The following is an 18,087-nucleotide window of genomic DNA, read 5'->3' as shown; positions in this document are numbered from 1 at the left end:
TCAGCATTAGTCTGCAGGATATACAGACTTAGTTCTAACCTCTTTCTATTCTACATTCCATTAATTGTTACATCGCTGTGTTCTCTTCCTGTACCTATCTCAGACAGCTATTCTTTCCTTTTCATTCCTAGCATCAGCCTTATTCAGATCCTCCTCTCATGTCTAGCACGGCAGAAATCTTCCTTCTGGGAGCTTCCCACCTCCAATATATTTATTCTTTTCACTGTTAGAGGATTCCTTTTATGAAAATTTTCTTCTCTGCTTTTAAACCTTTACACCTGTATCTACAATTGACTCTGACCTGTTTTCTATTTTGTTCACCCTTTTGTTCTAACCAAATTCTCTTGCTCTTTCTTCACATTAGCCATTGTTGGCATTGGATCTTCCTCATGCAAGTCCCTCACCTCCATCCTCAGTGTCTGCTTATCAAAGTCTTATCTGTCTCACTTCCTGAAGCACTGTTCATTTGAGTGGAGCTACCAATACTTACATATTTTTACTGTGTGCCAGACATGGTTCTAGGGGCTTAATATATAGTACTTCATCTGATAGTCACTACAGCTACTCAGATATTTTAAGAAATAAGAAGGTTCTGCACGTGTATCTGGGAGTATCTCCAAGATACAAGTATTAAAGCATTGGAGAGAGGTGCATTCATATTTACTTGTATGCATATAAAACACCTACAGGAGGAAGGGCTGAAGCTAGTAGTGATTGTCCACGGGAAGGGGAATGAGCTGCTGAGGGACTAGACTGCAAGGACCATTCTCTTCAGCACACTGTGCCTTAATATCACTTAACCTTTTGTTAACCATATGAAAGGATTATTTATTCAAAAAATTAAATATTACCTATATTTTGAAGGCTAGGTTCATTTGTCTCTCTGCCATGAACCTTCTTCACTGATTTCCTCAACCAAAATTGAAATGCTTAGAATTGTTTATATTGCTGTGACAGTTTTATTGGGCCACTCAGGAGTCTTCTAAGTAATTTGAGTTGTTTGTAGTCGGAGCCACCTTCTTCATAGCTCTCAGACACCAAGAGCAACAGGGAGATTGCCTTATAAAAAGCAGCTGTTCCAGGGAAAACTAATGTATAGAGATGGAAATCAAATTTCCTGGAGTAGGAGATAGCTGATTAACTCAGATCTGACAAGGAGTCTGGGAAGTAATAGAATTGTTCTATTTCTTGGTTGGGATGGTGGTTACACTAGTATATACATATTCATCAAAGTTTTAAATGTGTATATTTCTTCTATCATATGTAATTATACCTCAAAATTTTTGTTGTTCAGTGCTTCTCAGAATTTTGTTTCTAATTTCTCACTGCTTTATTCACTTTTCTATAGTTCTGAAACGCAGATGACATTGGGGGTGAAAGAAAATGAAGATTCATCTTACAAGCCAATTTTTTCTTCTCTCCCTGAAACCAACATTTTAAATGTGGTTAAGGTAGGAAAAAAACTGTTTTGTATGTCTTTAGCACAGAGCTGGAACCATTTAGTTTTTTGCTTAGTGATTTTCAAACAAAATCACTAGTGTTTTACCATGGAATTTCTAGTGTCTGAAATTCCTTAGCAATGTTCTTTGTATTAAAACTTGATTTTGCTATTTTTATTTTTGTTTAAATATTACGAGCAAAAGGGAACTTTAAATCAGCATTATGTGATTAAAATAGTTCTAGGAATACCTTTACCAAGAAGGTTTTTGAAACTAGTATTTTTGAAACCAATAATTTTCTAGAATTAGACTATACAAAGAAAAATTGTTATTTACAGTATACCCTAGTGATGAAGAATTAATAAGAGTTAAAACATCTTTAGTGACTGAATCAAATCAATAGTGATATTGAACTGTTAGAATCTTGAAAATTAAAAATGGAGAAGAAAATACTTAGCAATTCAACTATTAACATGAATGTTTTTTGCCTTTTCCTAGACAGCTGATGTTTTGCTTTCTGTGTAGTTCCCATTTGCATTTTTTGTCAAAAAGTTTTTATACTGTAAACTCTTCAAGCAGAATATATTTCCTCAAGTTGTTTTGTCTCTGATGTGTGTCAAAGTTTCTAGGCTTGTGTACATCTATACATCCAGAAGGTTACCAGGATCGTGAAATAATGTTACTGATCTTAATGTTGTTTAAAATGAGTTTGGAAAAAGAATTGAAACAGATTCCTCTAGTGGACTTTCAGAGTCTCTTAATAAACCTGATGAAAAACATCAGAGATTGGAACACAAAGGTAACATTACTTAAAACTTCAGTATTGTTTTTTGTATAGCATCACAGTTTGACTTTCATAGTGCATGCAGAAGTGACAGTTTCTAACCTAAGTTGAGATCTTCAGCAGATGAAAACTTAACTGAGGAAAGGACTATCTTTGCTGGAACTGTATTTAATTCATGAAACTGAATCTTTTCTAAAACTGAAGCCGTTCATTCAACAAAAAATGTGTTAGGTTTATTGGGGATTAACTGTGAACCAAGTATTATTAATACAGGTGCTAGAGATAAAACTATGTGAAGATAAAACCCTTGCTCTCCCCGCACTTTTTAGTCAAAGACTTAGGTTATAAACAGTGTAAACGTAGATTATAATATCATATTAAGTTATAGTAAATGCTACAAATTACAGTAAAGCAGGACAAGGCAGGTATCTTCTGCTATTTGATAAGAGGCAGTTAGAGAAGGCCTTTCTGAAGTGACCTTTGAACAGAGACCTAAATTGAAATGGTAGAGTGAATCACACATACAAAAATTTGAGTTAAATTTCTGTGGCCATTGAGGGTAAACATGGATAATTTTTGTTAGGTTTTTAAAAATTATGTTTTTCAACCTTTTTTTTGGTAGAAAATGTCAAACGTGCTAAAGTAGGGGAAACAGTTTAATGAATCCCTAAGTACTTATCACCCAGCTTCAGCAGTTATCAAAATGTAATCAATTTTCAGCTTCCTAGGTGGCACTAGTGGTAAAGAACCTGCCTGCCAATGCAAGAGACATAAGAGACATAGGTTCGATCCCTGGGTTGGGAAGATCCCCTGGAGAAGACCATGACAACCCACTCCAGTATCTTTCCTGGAGAATCCCATGGACACAGGAACCTGGCGGGCTACAGTCCGTTGGGTCACACAGAGTTGGACATGACTGCAGTGACTTGGCGCAGCACACAATCACTGTTATCTCTTAGCCTTATCCTATATTTCCTTTCCTTTTTTTTTTTTTTAAATTCGGTTGGCCAGTCATGTCTGCCTCTTTGGGACCCCATTCACTGTAGCCCACTAGGCTCCTCTCTCCATGGGATTTCCCAGGCAAAAATACTGGAGTGGGTTGCCATTTCCTTCTCCAGGGGATCTTCCTGACTCTTACTAAGGGATTATTTTGAATACTGAAATAGTATTTAAACTTGAGGATTCCTAAATTCAAAAAATTCCTGGTCAGGAACATGTATTGTGCAACTCTTACTATATACCTTTAGAAACTGGTATTTGTATTTAGATTATTCTTTGAAGGACTGTTAAAATCAGTGTAGATCTGGTGTAGCACAAAACACAAAAGTTAAGTAAAATTCTGATAAATGTATTTATTCTGTTTACTCTAGAGTTTAAGATAAAACTGAATCTGTGTGCTCTTTTTGTAATCTTAAGTCAAGAAGGGACATGGGTGATCTGTTAGATACTTGATTCCACTAACTTATGTGAAAAATTTTGCTCACGGTTTGTTTTCAGGTGCCTGAACTCTCTCTGGCCATAAACGAACTCTCCACTCATCCCCACAACCTTCTCTGGTTGGTACAGCTGGTCCCTAACTGGACATCACGTGGAAGGTATTGAAAAGTGAAAATGAAATGTTAGAAAACTATATGTTTACATTAATGAAATGCCCTTTGTTTTCTTTTATAATTTCTTGAATGTTAGATCAGAGTCTTTTATTTTATATTATAAGAAAGGGCATTGACAGTCTGATTCTGATTCTCAGCTCAGATCACTTTGTAGTAGTCTTGATTATTAATTTTAGCTTTAGCTTATCTGATAACTTAATATAGATGGCATATACCACAAAAATGAATCAATTCGCTTTTTTTTTTGCTTTAATAAAAAGGAATTCCAGCAATAAAATAGATTTTCCAACAGTAAATTGTCAGGGTCAAAGGTAAAGGCTCTCAATGGTTTTCCTGCACTTTAGACAACTTTAACTTTGTGTACAAATATTTTACATGGAAATGTTACTATTCTAATAAAGTTTATATATTCTTATATAGGCTTCTCTTAAAACATGAGCTGTGTTGCAAATTAGAAGAACTTCTTTTGGCTCATTCATATTCTTCTTAAGCAGTATTGATTAAATGCATCCTAAATACTTTAAAATTCTAATTTCAGGCAACTGAGACAGTGCCTCAGCCTAGTGATTATTTCAAAGCTTTTGGATGAAAAACGTGAAGATATCCCTAATATGAATAATCTGCAGGTATAAATAGCACTTTTGTTTTCTTTTAATAAGTGGGAGAGAAGTATAGAAAAAAATGATGGATCCTGTGTCAAAAGTCCTTCAGTTAGAGCTTAACTCTTGGGCCGAATACTGTTCATGTAATCTTTTGCATGGTATTTAACCAATGAGACCTAGTTTCTTTATCTGAAATGCAGATATATCACACCATCTACCACATAGGATGGTTGTGGACAATTAGATGAATTAATTTATAAAAAGTGCTGGGAAAATCATAATATGCTATATAAATGTGACTATTTAATTATTTCACCTTGTCAACATTAGCAATTTTATCACAAGATTAGAAATTGCAAAACTATTGTGTTAATTACATCCTGTTTTTATATTTTTATATTAGTCTTTAAATTATAGAGCTTAAATGTGGTTGCCCTATAATTAAGTACTTGTTCAGTAGTGAATATATCATGTATATATGCATTTATAAAAACATGTCCTATAGAAAATCCATTCTGAGAAGTCCTGAAGGCACTAGTGGGGGCTATTTGTAGTTGAATTTGAAACATAGAATCTGATCTAAATGTTTCCTTCTTGTTTGAATTGCAGTGCAGTATAAAATAATCTGTCACATCCTACAGACTAAAAATAAAAGTGGAGATAGCGATTCTGGCCTTGAAAACAAACTGTAGTGGTTGAAACAGTTAACCAACCATTGTGGTACAGTGTAGCAAGAACAGTGACTGAAGTATGCTCAGGGTGCTGTGGGACAGAGAGATTGAAAAGGACAGCTATTTCTATATTAGTAGGTTTGATTCTAGATTTATGGGGGGACCACACCTGAGCCACCATTAGAAATAGCTCTCAGTCCTTTCAGTGATATTACTGCCATCAAAAGAGAATTCTTTCCAGAATTCAGTGACTTCTACTCACAAAGATGAAGATTCAGCTTTGCTGACTTTCAAATAATTTTTCATAAAAAGTATTCCCGTTGACCTCTGTTTGGTAATGCAGTTTGGTCTCCTCCTCAGGTTTTCATCTTCAATTAAAAGTACTAAATCTTAAATTTAATATCCCTTTTAGGGAATTTCCTGGTGGTTCAGTGGTTAGCACTTCGCACTTTCACTGCCAGGGCCTGGGTTCAATCCCTGGTTGAGGAACTAAGCTCCTACAGGCCTCAAAATGCAACCAAAAAAATTAAAATTAGGATCCCTTTTAAGCAGTTGACTTTTTTTCCCCCACCTCTCATTTTATTACAGTGAAGTTTAACAGTATATAAAAGACACATGAACCTTGGTGGGTCAGTTGGAGACTTTTTTTTTGGTTGTACCACGTGGCATGCAGAATCTTCCCTGACTAGGGATCAAACCTGTGCCCCCTACATTGGGAGTGTGCAGTTTTTAACCACTGACTGCCAGGGAAGTCCCTCGGTTGGGGACTTTCAAGTAAAGAATAAATGAATATCACTGAACTTTAAGAAGCTAAGTTAGAGAAGGCAAAATGAACAGAGGACACTGAAAAAAAAATGTCTAAGAAAGAGTAAATGTATTGCCTAATATGTTTCATTGTCTCCTCTTTCCTTTGATAGATATCAGTCTTACATCGCTATCTTGTGCAAATGAAGCCTTCAGATTTGTTGAAGAAAATGGTCTTGAAGAAAAGAGCTGAACAACCAAATAACGCTATTGATGATAGTCTTCATTTGGAACTTGAAAAGCAGGTATCCTGGGCTAGATCTTCTCAAAAGAGTACATTTGAGCACAACCTGTGATAGCTTCCTAACCATAGACATTTCTTAGAGACTAGATACATTGTAGCATAGAGGAGCCTGGTAGGCTGCAGTCCATGGGGTCGCTGAGTCTGACAGGACTGAGCAACTTCACTTTCACTTTTCGCTTTCACTTTCACTTTTCACTTTCATGCGTTGGAGAAGGAAATGGCAACCCACTCCAGTGTTCTTGCCTGGAGAATCCCAGGAACAGGGGAGGCTGGTGGGCTGCCATCTCTGGGGTCACACAGAGTCAGACACGACTGAAGCGACTTAGCAGCAGCAGCAGCATAGTTATATGGTGAATGATATTTTCGTTCATTGCTGTCATAAAAATCCTTCAGTTAACTTGAAGACTGAAATAAAAGGATTGTTGTTTGTAATTTAATACTGCAAGTATTTTTTGTAGCCCTTTACTAGGGCAGTCATGAGGTGGTAAAAGGAATGAACTTGAATTAGAAATCAGAAACCTGGGATAAATGCTTGACTTTTGCTTACTTACCAGTCAACTTTAGCAAATCCAGTCCTTCCTGGGCAACCTCCCTAATGTTTAAACTGGCATGACATGTACTGTAGCTAATTTCATCCATGGATGTTGACTTTATTCATTTCTCTACCAGGCATATTATCTGACCTACATTCTTCTTCATTTAATCGGTGAGGTTAGTTGTTCTCACTCCTTTTCTTCTGGACAACGGGTAGGTATTTTTTCATCCTTTTTATTGTTAATAGATGTCACTATTGATGGAATAATGATCATTTTTTATATAGGAGAAAATATAATTACTTTCATCAAATTCACTTTGGATTCACTGTCGAAATAACAATGTACACTGAAAAGGGAGAAGTGATGGTAACCTTGCAGCCTTTTTGTTGTTGTCTGTACTGAGTCTTCGTTGCTGTGCAGGCTTTCTCGAGTTGCAGCAGCAGGAGCTACTCTCTTATTGCAGTGTGTGGGCTTCTCATTGCAGTGACTTCTCTTGTTATGGGGCACAGGCCCTAGGATATGTGGGCTTCGTAGTTGCAACTTGCAGGCTCCATAGTTAGGGCACACACTCTCTATAGAGTGTGTGGGCTTCAGTAGTTGTGGTTCACAGGCTGAGTTGCCCCATAGTATGTTGAATGTTCCTGGACCAACCTGTGTCCCCTGTATTGGCAGGTGGATTCCTAACTGCTGGACCACCAGGGAAGTCCAAACTCAACATTTTTTTTTTCTTGCCTTGCTATAAGACTTGCAGAATCTTAGTTCCTCAACCAGAGATTGCAGCCATATTGTTGACAGTTATTCATCTACAAATGTTTATTCTGTTTATTGGAGTGGAACTTAACCATGATAACTTGGCAGTAGTGTAATACATTACTATCAAGATCGCCAAATACTAAATGAGCTAACTTTTAGCTCCATTCTTCCATCTCTGCTCCCACTCCATTTCCTTTTTTCTTTAAAAATAATGTTTGCCTTCAAAATTAAACTGATGGTGAATCATTCTACTCGAGATCTACGTTCCTAAATTATTTCCTCATGTTAAGATTTTCATTTTGAATTATTTTATTCCAGTACTATCATGTTCCTTATTTGTGGGGAAAATTCTTATTTAATTCTCCATGTTTCATACTTTAGGTAATCCAACCCCTGTTTAAAACTTTGTATCTCCTTAGACATAATCAAAAAGGACACAAGACTGTTTCCTATGTTTTTATAAACACTGTTATACATAGAACTGTTTGCTCTCCTGATTAGAACGTAATATAATCATTTGTGGAGCTTCCCTAGTGGCCCTAGTGGTAAAGAACCTACCTGCCAATGCAAGAGGCAGAAGAGACATGGGTGGGTTCCACCCCAGGATCAGGAAGATGCCCTGGAGGAGGGCAGAGCAACCCACTCCAGTATCTTGCCTGGAGAATCCCATGAACAAATGAGCCTGGCAAGCTACAATCCATAGGATCACAAAGAGTCGGATGCAACTGAAGCAACTTAGCATGCATGCAGTCATCTGTCTGTTCTTATATATGGTCTTAAATTTTTTAAATTATTTTTTCTGATTAGAAAACAATAATTATTGTGTTAAAACTCAATTACTATAAAACCATGTAAGGTAGAAAGTGAAAGACTTTATAATCCAGTGCCCTCCTGTAAATTTCTCCATAATTTACGAATATCCCAACATAATTACCTTTTTTTAAATGATGTCATGCTATTCACATTATTTGCAACTTATGTTTTCTCCTCCACTGTAAATTACTTAGCATGACTGTCTAATTAAACTAGTATTCCAAAATCTTTACTGATGAACATTGCTTTTTCTGTGATTACACACAATACTAACATGAACCTTTGGAAGCATTTCTGTAGGGTAAATTCCTAGAAGTAGAAATGCTAAAGCAAAATTTGTCAAGTTTTCAAATTTTAATGATTGTAAAATGATTATTATCACATTTCCCTCCTCAAAAGTGTCCATTTACATTCTCACCTTAGTATATATATGAGTGTGACTCTTTTGAACTGTACACTTCTGAAACTTAGGACACTTAATTTTTCAAAGAACTATTAGTAAACGTTGTTTTGTTCATAGAGAAATAGGTAAGCTGTTACTTGAATATTTCATTTGAGATCATGTTAACAGAAGGACTTACATTTCTGAGCACTATATCATAGTCTGAACTCTGGAGCTAATTTTCATTAATATGTCTTAATACATGCAAAAATCTTTTGTGTATGTTTTATACATTAGCTAGCAATAAGCAGTAACTGATTATTGCAGCAGTCACTACATTTTACTCATACGACTGCTACTGTGGTGGACAGTTAATATCAGAAATTGCTAAGGTAGACTTTTTTTTAATGATTGTCAGTTCTAGCTACCTAATCTCTTCTTTGTTCATTTGTAATGCTTTAAAATTGTTTTCATCCTTTATATTTGTTTTACACAGAAACACTTTGTGCACCTCTGTGGGGCTTTGGAAAAGCACGTTAAGTGTGATATTAGGGAAGATGCAAGACTGTTTTATAGAACTAAGGTAAGTATGCCTTTTTCTGAATAGTTTTTTTGTTTGTTTATCCTTGGCTTTATTAATATTTGAGTAAGAGAAGCCTATAAGCCTCTTTTTTAAGAACATATAACATTAGAAATAAGACTTTCTCGTTTAATAACAAATTAGGTTCGTCTAAGTACTTCTAGCTAGATTGAAAGTGAAAGGGAAAAATCTCAAAGCAAAACATTTAAGACAAGAAGCTGAACAGAAAAGCTGAATATAAGAATATGGAGTTAGGAAAACAACTTTAGTATTAATAAAACAATTTGACAATTTTTCCTGAAATATAAACACCACTGTTTTTAAAACGTTGTCTTCTAAGGATTTTTTTTTTTAATTCTTAATCATCCTTTAGCTTTTGCAGTGTAGGGGTGATTCTTTCTTGCCATTTGTGTTTAGATAGTCATTAAAAGTGAGATTTCGGGTTTGTGATTAGCTGTAAAGTCATTTCAACAATGCCTGTGTAGACTTAGTATCTGTATTTGTTTTAATAGATTTAAGTTAAATACCAAAAGGAGCAACTAACAAAATAGTATTAGATTGAAGATTTTCAAATGCAGGTAGGAGATAGCTCTTTGGCTTAGAGTGAAAACCAGTTTCAGAAACACATTCTTTTGAACATTGACTAGTTACTGGCCCATAGAACTTGGTGATAGTGGTGGCTACTGCTGACAGACATGCTACAGGGGACCACCCCCAAATTTTTGTTTCTTAAAGCCAAGAGGCTGGGCATAGACTGGTGCCAGGGCTCCTCTTACTTAGAGTGGAGAGTGACACAGAGATCTATGGAAATTGCTTCGGGGGCAGTCCTGCTGAAATGAATGAATTGCATGCCTCTCCACAAGCCTCTAGTAGAAAAGGTGCTGATTGTTCTGGAGAAACTGGATCTGCCAAACTGTAAATGGAGAAAAAAGCAGACCTTACAGTTTACTTTATAAACTTAAAGCAACTCTAAAATTCCTGACCCTTTTAAGATATTTTGTTGGGACTTCCCTGGCAGTCCAGTGGTTAAGACTCCACACTTCCACTTCAGGGGGCATAAGGTCAATCCCTTGTCAGAAAACTGAGATCCCACATGCTGCACGGCACAGCCCAAAATAAACATGCATAAATATTTACAAACATTTTGTCAGGCAATTATGTCCAAGAACTAATTGGGAATCCTCTAGTGTGGTAGGAAAGTTTGAGTTTCATTCAAAGACTTACTAAAGCTCCAAATGTAGGAATGCATCAGGTATTTATATATAAAGAGGATTCATTGTGCAGGCTACCTTTCAGCAACACAGATTCTATCCAAACTATCTCAGCTTCCTGCTCTTGAGTGAGTCATTAATCACTTTCTTTGTTTTCGAGGCAGAGATAGGAGTAGGGTTTTATGTGGTGCAGGGGCTTGGCACCGCTAACCCCCACATTGTTCACGAGTCGTCTGTACTTTGCAGAACCCTAGAGAGACTTAACACTCAATTTTGGATCTCCTGATAATGTGGAAAGAACAAATAACCACCCTCTTTTGTGACCTTGAATCAAATAGAACTTGAAAGGCAAGGAACAACCAAAGCCTTGGGTCCTGTAAGAGTGGGAATCCTACTCTTCAGCTTTCCTGTTGGGTGTTCAGAAGCCAGCGAGTTGAAAATAGGTGTTTTGAAGGCAGAAAATATGTTTTTTTGGATGATCTTTAGTTAACTAATGTGAAAATGGAGTCCTAAGCACTCAGTATCTTAGACATGATGATAGAGAAAGGTCTTAGTTAATCACTGTGACTTGAAAACCACTCGAAGTTGAGTTTCTTGACAGAAACTACATTGAGTTGTTGGGGGTGGGTCTGTCACAATTATCAGGTCTTTTGTGTCAAGTCTTAAATTGTTTTGATCTGATCTCTTTTCCCCTTCTTTGTATTTTTAAGGTAAAAGACTTGGTTGCCAGGATACATGGAAAATGGCAGGAAATAATACAGAACTGTCGGCCTACTCAGGTGTCATTTTATTAAACAGTTTTATTTGTTCTCAATTTGTTGTTGTTCAGTCAGTTGTTTCTGACTCTTTGCAGCCCCATGGACTGCGGCACACCAGGCTTCCCTGTCCATCACCATCTGCCAGAGTTTGCTCAAACTTAATGTCCCATTTAGTTGGTGATGCCATCCAGCCATCTCTATGTCTGTTGTCCCTTTCTCCTCCTGCCTTCAGTCTTTCCCAGCATCTGGTTCTTTTCCATGAGTTGGCTCTTTGCATCAAGTGGCCAAAGTATTGGAGCTTCAGCTTCAGCATCAGTCCTTCCAATGAATATTCAGAGTTGATTTCCTTTAGAATTTACTGGTTTGATGCTGTTATTTCTTCATACTGTTCTAAAAAAGCATGACAAAGTACTTCTAGATATGTTAAGATAAACTGAAAATTCTAATATACTCCTTTATGTATGTTTTTAAAATTCTTGTTTGTTCTTATATTCATTTATTTTCAAAGGTGGTTGACCCGATTTTAAGATGTTACATTGCACCCAATGGTACATTGCATCCAATGGTGCTTATTTCATGTAGAGTATTTCTTAATATCTTTATTGAGATAAAATTCACATGTCATACATATCACCCAATTAAAGTATACGGTATTTTTTAGTATATTCACAGTTGTTCAATCATCACCACAGTTTAACTTTAGTACATTGCTGTCACTCCAAAAAGTGACAGTCATGCCCATTAGCAGTCACTCCTCATTCTCCAAGCACCTGCACTCCCATCCCTACTCCCCACAAGCCCTAGGCTACCACTAATCCACTTTCTGTCTAAATAGACTTGCCTATTTTTATATTTCATACAAATGGAATCATATATGATGTAGTCTTTTGTGACTGGCTTCTTTTACATAACATAATGTTAAGTTAATGCATGTTTGGCATGTTGTATGTCCTTTGTATTGCCAAGTAGTATTCCACTATATGCATATATCACATTTTATATATCTACTTATTAGTAGATTTATATATCTAATTTTATATATCTACTTATTATGAATTGTTTCCACCTCCTGGCTGTTGTGAATAATGCTTCCATGAACATTTGTGTATAGGTAAAGTGGCTGCACTGTTTTACATTCCCACCAGAATGTTGGAGATTTCCAGTTGTTCCACATTCTTGCCAACATTTGTTATTATCTGTTTTTCAAATATAGACATAGGGAGTTGGACGAGAAATGTCATTGTGATTTTAATTTGCATTTCCCCGATGTTGAGCGTCTTTTTATGTTTGTTGGCCATTCATACATTTTCTTTGAAGAAGTCTCTATTCAAATCCTTTGTCCATTTTTTAACTGTGAGAATTCTCCATATGTTCTAAATATAAATTCCCCCATGAGGTACATAATTTGCCAATATGTTCTCCCATTCTCTGTGTGGCCTTTCATTGTTTTGATGATGTTATTCAGAGAACAGAAGTTTTTCATTATGATGAAGTCCAGTTTTGTTTTGTTTTTTCTTTTGTCACTTAGGGTTTTGGTATTATATCTAAGGATACTTTCCATAAGAAGGACATTGTTTAAACACTTGCTATTAAGTTTACCATCCTGTTTATTTACAAACCAACTACAGTAATAAATGGAATTGTATCAAAGTAACAGGAACACAGAAGTCTTTGAGAAATATTATGTTAATGTTTTGTTGTTCTTGTTTTAGTTACTAATCTCCATAGACTTATTTTAGGCCAGTCTTTTTTGCTGATGTAGCATTAAAACAAAAGAATTTAATACCAAAACTTAGTTAATCAGCTTAACATTTTCATTAATCTTTTAAAATACATCCCTCCACCTGTGTGTGTTGCTGAGGAAAACATCTTGTAGTAATTTATACTTACTTTAAATTGTTAGACTATAAAATGTAAAACTTGAATTTGATTATGATAAATTATCAGAGAAATGTACTGTGTCAATATTTTATTAATTTCATTATCAAAGCCCATTGTCTGGTGATTAGTGGTTTTATATGGATTAATTCATAATCTGATTTTCCTTTATCCTGTTTTTTTTCTTCCCTTCCCTTTTCTAGGGGCAACTTCATGACTTTTGGGTACCAGATTCTTAACAGGAGTTGCAGCAAAAAAATTATGAACCAAGAGAAATTCAGTAAGAGCCTTTCCTAAAGGAATACTGCAGAATCCAATGGAAAGCTAAGAACATGTGCAGCAGATGTGCTACTTGAGTATCTAGAATGAAGCTGGTAATGAAGAAATTGCCATTTCTGAAGCAGATATGAAATATAATCTGATTAATTACAGCAACTGGCGTTTTAAAAGAGAAGAATTCCTTGAGGGGGAGAGGTAGAAGCAGCTGACAGTTGCATATCTAACCTTCCCCTGTTTACTCTTGTTTAATTGTAAGCCTGTTATCTTTTTTTTTTTTTTGGATTATATTTGCAGCACTTGGATAATCACAGGAAGTATGTAAGAAAGGGCTTGGACCAACTTGAAAAGCTGGACCTGGAAACCAAGATCAAGTTCCAGTTTGATTTAATTTTCCTATTTTTAGTTATTTTATGACTCAAAAGGGAAAGCTTAGAACTGAGTTTAGTAATTGAAAGGATAAATCTTTTCTGTTACTCTGTAAAACCACTGGGGTGTTTTAATCCGTGCATTTTTCTTCACTGTTCAAGATTATAAATCTGTTGGGTTTTTAAAATACATTTAAACAAACAGTTGAGAAACAGAAGTTTGGTACCTTGTCAGATCCCCTTAAGGGGAAGAGTTTAAGCTCTAAAATAGTGGCTTTGTTTTTACTCCAAAACATTCATCTGCTGTTTGTTTTGGATTTATTTTACATGCATTTATATATTTTTTAATACTGGTTAAATCTTAGCATCTTGGCTAAATCTTAGAATTTTGGCCCTTCGTAGCCATATTACAGAAGTCTGTATTGTAAAAGCTAAAGGTCTGAACAGGTTTCCAAAAACTACTTTCATGAGGATATAACCTTAGCAGAGACCTGAATAACATTTATTCTTTGGTACACTACGCACGCATGTGTATGTATGTGTGTGTGTGCGTGCTTGTATTTTAAATTTGTTGCACTTGAAAACCACAGCTGCTCTAAATTCTTAAACACTGGAAAGCCATCCTTTGGTTTCAATGGTGGAGGGTTAGGAGAAATGCACATGCTAGTCTTAGCCCAGGGCCCTTTGAAGCCTTCGGTAGTAATAGACTCTTACTAGCTAACTGAAGAATTCTTTTGTTGACTGAGTGTCCCTTTAGGAGGGCTGGTTTCTTGAAAGATGATGCCAGCTTTGTTTTTCTTTCTTTCAATATTGACTTGGATGACACTGCTCTCCTGAGCACTCTGTTGCCTCCAGTTGTGGGAGAGGATGAAGGGGAAGGGATTTGGACTTGATGTTGTTGAGAGGGGAGAAAATAAATTTTGAAAAAATAGCTTTCTACCTCTAATTGAGGCTTAGCAGTAAAAAGCATTTTATCTTACATTTTCATTTAAAATAGTAACTTTTGAGCCCATGTCAAACATTGAGCAGTTAGAGATTTTATAGGGAAGACTAAGTTAATCTGGTCCCTAAGAACCCTGACTAAATGAGGCTTCAAGAGTCAGACCAACAAAAGTTTTATTCTGTGTTGCGTTTACTGGTAAGAATATTATTATCTTGATACTACCTCTCAAGGGTATTGTTAGAAAATGCCACTTACGGTTAAATGAGATAGATACAAAGAGTTATATTGACAGAAGCCTGAAACTCTGGCGTCTATCTGCCCAACAGTGGGGGCTTTCACTCTCTGTAATTTAATATTTTGTAGATATACATTATTTGTGTGTAATTTTATAAGTGTTCATATTTTTCTCATTTTGCATTGTGTAAAGTGTACAATATCTCAAAGTATAAAATACTGCTTATATTGCTTGTAATTACAGTGTGTAAATATTTTCTAATCGTGTACATTGAAAGGGGGAACGAGTGGGTTATTCAGGTGTTTTCTTTTTTAAGTGACCCTTTTGTATTGCAGTTTCAGCAGGTAACTGCTCATCAAATTTAAAACCACTTTGATACGTTTTATTTAGGAGTTCCAACAAGAAAAGTCTCTATTTTTAATTGTCTTTCTCCATTGGAAAAAAAGTTTATCTGTCCCTTTAAAATAAATGGCCAAACATCAATTTGAACCGTTATATTTATGACTTGGTAGATATCCTTAGTCTCCAGGTCATATTCCAACAGTATTTTCATTGGGGCTCTCAGAAATTTTTGTGAGTCTCTTTAGCACAAGTAGCCCGTGGTTTTCCTCCCAAATCAAGTATTATCCTTCACCCTCTGAGTCCCCATGCTTTGTCTCCCTCCTGCTGCTGTTGCCCTATGAATGGGATGGTAGTGGGTGGGGGGGGATATGTTTGTTGCACAGAGAATGTCAGGTCACTTTTTGGACTTGGCAAACAAAGCTTGCACTGAGTGGTGGTGTGTTTGGCAATATTACTGTGTCAAAAATCACCTTGTCTAATTTTCTGGATCTGTATGTCAAACTTAGTGCCCTTATTGCAAGCTGAAAATTAAGGTACTTGCAAGTGTTTATGCTTTTGTGTGTAACTGTTTGCCTTATCTAAACTGCTTTTCTTGTTATCCTAAAGTATAATTCTGTTGGTTATATCATGTTAAGTGAAGAGGCTTTCCATGCACAAAATGCATCTATGTAGCAGTAAAGTCATATTTGTACATTTTCTGTTTGTCTCCTGATGGCAGTGGTGCCTTTGTCACCTTTTAGAAGGTTGGCATTTTGTTTTTAAGTACAAGTAATAGCTTGCTTTTGACTTCACAAAAATCTCCCCGGACGTAGAAGAAAATGGTGCGTTGTCATCCAGGCTCAGTTGGAGTATTTGCATTTTTATTTCTGTCAAAATAAGTATAGTTGGTGGGGATGGGCCAGTAATAATGTGTGGAGTCTTTAAACCAAGAGTAATTTTGAAATTAAAAAAAAAAAAAAAATTGAAGAGGTGACCCATTAGTGAGTGACTGAGTTGGAGAATTAGAGGAGGACCGTTCTGGCTTGTCTCTTTAGAAGGCACGTTCGCGTACACGTGGCTTGGGCATGTAGCGTGTGATCTGCGGTTATTTCTTACTCATCAGCAGTGTCGGTGCACCTCAATATCTGTGCATTTGTTTTCCCTGGGCAGTCCTGTGAGCCAGGTAATCCACCAGCTTTTAGGAAGTTTACAGGTAAATGCAGATTTCCTTTTTCTCCCCCCGCCCTTTTTTTTTTTAACAGATTTTATACTACGTCTTGTGTAAAGTCCTATGAATGTATGTCTGCTATTAAAATGGCTTTTTCTCAGTTTGAACACGTGTTTGGTAATATTTGTTTGGGAGTGGGGATGGTTAAGTATCTGGGACATCCTGTTTCTTCCCTTGCCCCACCTAGTTTTGAAACCAATTTCTTCCTCTTGGGTTGGATTCTTCAGTCAGTTTTTTAGTTTGATATTTCCTGTTTCTGGAAAGGAATCATGTCGAGCCATAGTTGTACACAGTTCACTGTTATATACTCAGTTAATAATTTGCTGTATACTCTGCCATTGGGAATGTGATAAATCTCTTTCTTACATCACCTCATTCAGTACAAGCATTCAACAGCTGTACTGCTATTGCATGTCAGGCACTGTTTTTAAGATTCAGTGGTGAACAACACAAAGAGATCTCTCATGGAACTTACCTTCCGAAATCCAGGTGAAGGTATTTTCTTTTATTAGGCAAAGAGAACTGGAAAAGAATACCTTTGGCCTGGCTTCCTTTTTCTGGAGCTCAGGGCAAAAAAAGGGGAAGCCATGCAGAGTAGAGGCAGAGCTTAGGACCACCTCCAACCTGCCAGGCAGAATATAGCTCTGGATATGCCAGCTGAGGGCTTCCCTTGTGCTCAGCTGGTAAAGAATCCGCCTGCAGTGCAGACCTGGGTTTGATCCCTGGGTTAGGAAGATCCCCTGGAGAAGGGAGAGGCTACCCACTCCAGTATTCTGGCCTGGAGAGTTCTATGGAATGTATAGTCCATGGGGTCACAAAGAATCAGACATGACTGAGCAACTTTCACTTTCACTTTTTTCATGCCAGCCAAAGGGAGACATAGGTTGAGCTGACCTCACAGGAGAAACTTCTCCCAAGCTCACAGAAGGACCAGGCAGGGTTGCCTGAGGCCTTGGGTTCCAGAACTATGCCAGTATTTCCTTCTCTCTTCTGATGGGCTGATTAAGAGGAAACTGACCACCTGTCAAACCAATCGATCCTAAAGGAAATCAGTCCTGAATATTTATTGGAAAGACTGATGCTGAAGCTGAAACTCCCAATACTTTGGCCACCTGATGGGAAGAACTGACTCACTGGGAAAGACCCTGATGCTGGGAAAGATTGAAGGTGGGAAGAGAAGGGGACGACAGAGGATGAGATTGTTGGATAGCATCACCAACACATTGGACGTGAGTTTGAGTAAGCTTCAGGAGTTAGTGATGGACAGGGAAGCCTGGTGTGCCGCAGTCCATGGGGTTGCAAAGAATTGGCGACTGAACTGAACTAACCACCTGTGAGCTCTTTTCTCCAACTGGGGTGGGGAGCCACAGTCAAGGCAAAAACAAGAGACACTGCCTCAAGTACTTAACTGGGAGGCAGGCAGCAGCCTTGTCCAAGATAAGCGCCTTGACCTTGCCCTTAGTCCTGACCTCAGGTCCCAGATTCACGGTATCTGCCATGTGATCTTTGGCAAGTTGCTTAACTTTTCTGAGCTTGAGTTTCTTCATCTGTTAGTGTCTACCTCAGGATTAATGAGAGCTAAGTAAGCTAGTGGAGTGAAAAGTGATTAGCCAAGTGTCTAGCATATAGCAAGAACTTCAATAAATAATAG

General features: G+C 36.9%; 1 protein-coding gene across 2 annotated transcripts in view; it reads left to right on the top strand.

Moving 5' to 3' along the window:
* SLF2 (SMC5-SMC6 complex localization factor 2) overlaps nt 1-16,543 on the top strand; it is a 42,101-nt gene extending 25,558 nt beyond the window's left edge. For both annotated transcript variants that reach the window (XM_005698332.2, XM_005698331.2), the window contains exons 12-20: nt 1,349-1,451; nt 2,062-2,238; nt 3,721-3,818; nt 4,372-4,459; nt 6,024-6,155; nt 6,824-6,901; nt 9,135-9,221; nt 11,140-11,208; nt 13,269-16,543. In XM_005698332.2, the coding sequence (XP_005698389.1) occupies nt 1,349-1,451; nt 2,062-2,238; nt 3,721-3,818; nt 4,372-4,459; nt 6,024-6,155; nt 6,824-6,901; nt 9,135-9,221; nt 11,140-11,208; nt 13,269-13,304 (868 nt within the window). In that variant the 3' untranslated portion in view covers nt 13,305-16,543. The remainder of the gene's footprint in view (nt 1-1,348; nt 1,452-2,061; nt 2,239-3,720; nt 3,819-4,371; nt 4,460-6,023; nt 6,156-6,823; nt 6,902-9,134; nt 9,222-11,139; nt 11,209-13,268) is intronic.

Source organism: Capra hircus, chromosome 26 (genome assembly GCF_001704415.2).
Source record: "Capra hircus breed San Clemente chromosome 26, ASM170441v1, whole genome shotgun sequence".
Lineage (NCBI taxonomy): Eukaryota > Metazoa > Chordata > Mammalia > Artiodactyla > Bovidae > Capra > Capra hircus.
This window is presented reverse-complemented; position numbering and strand designations above follow the sequence as displayed.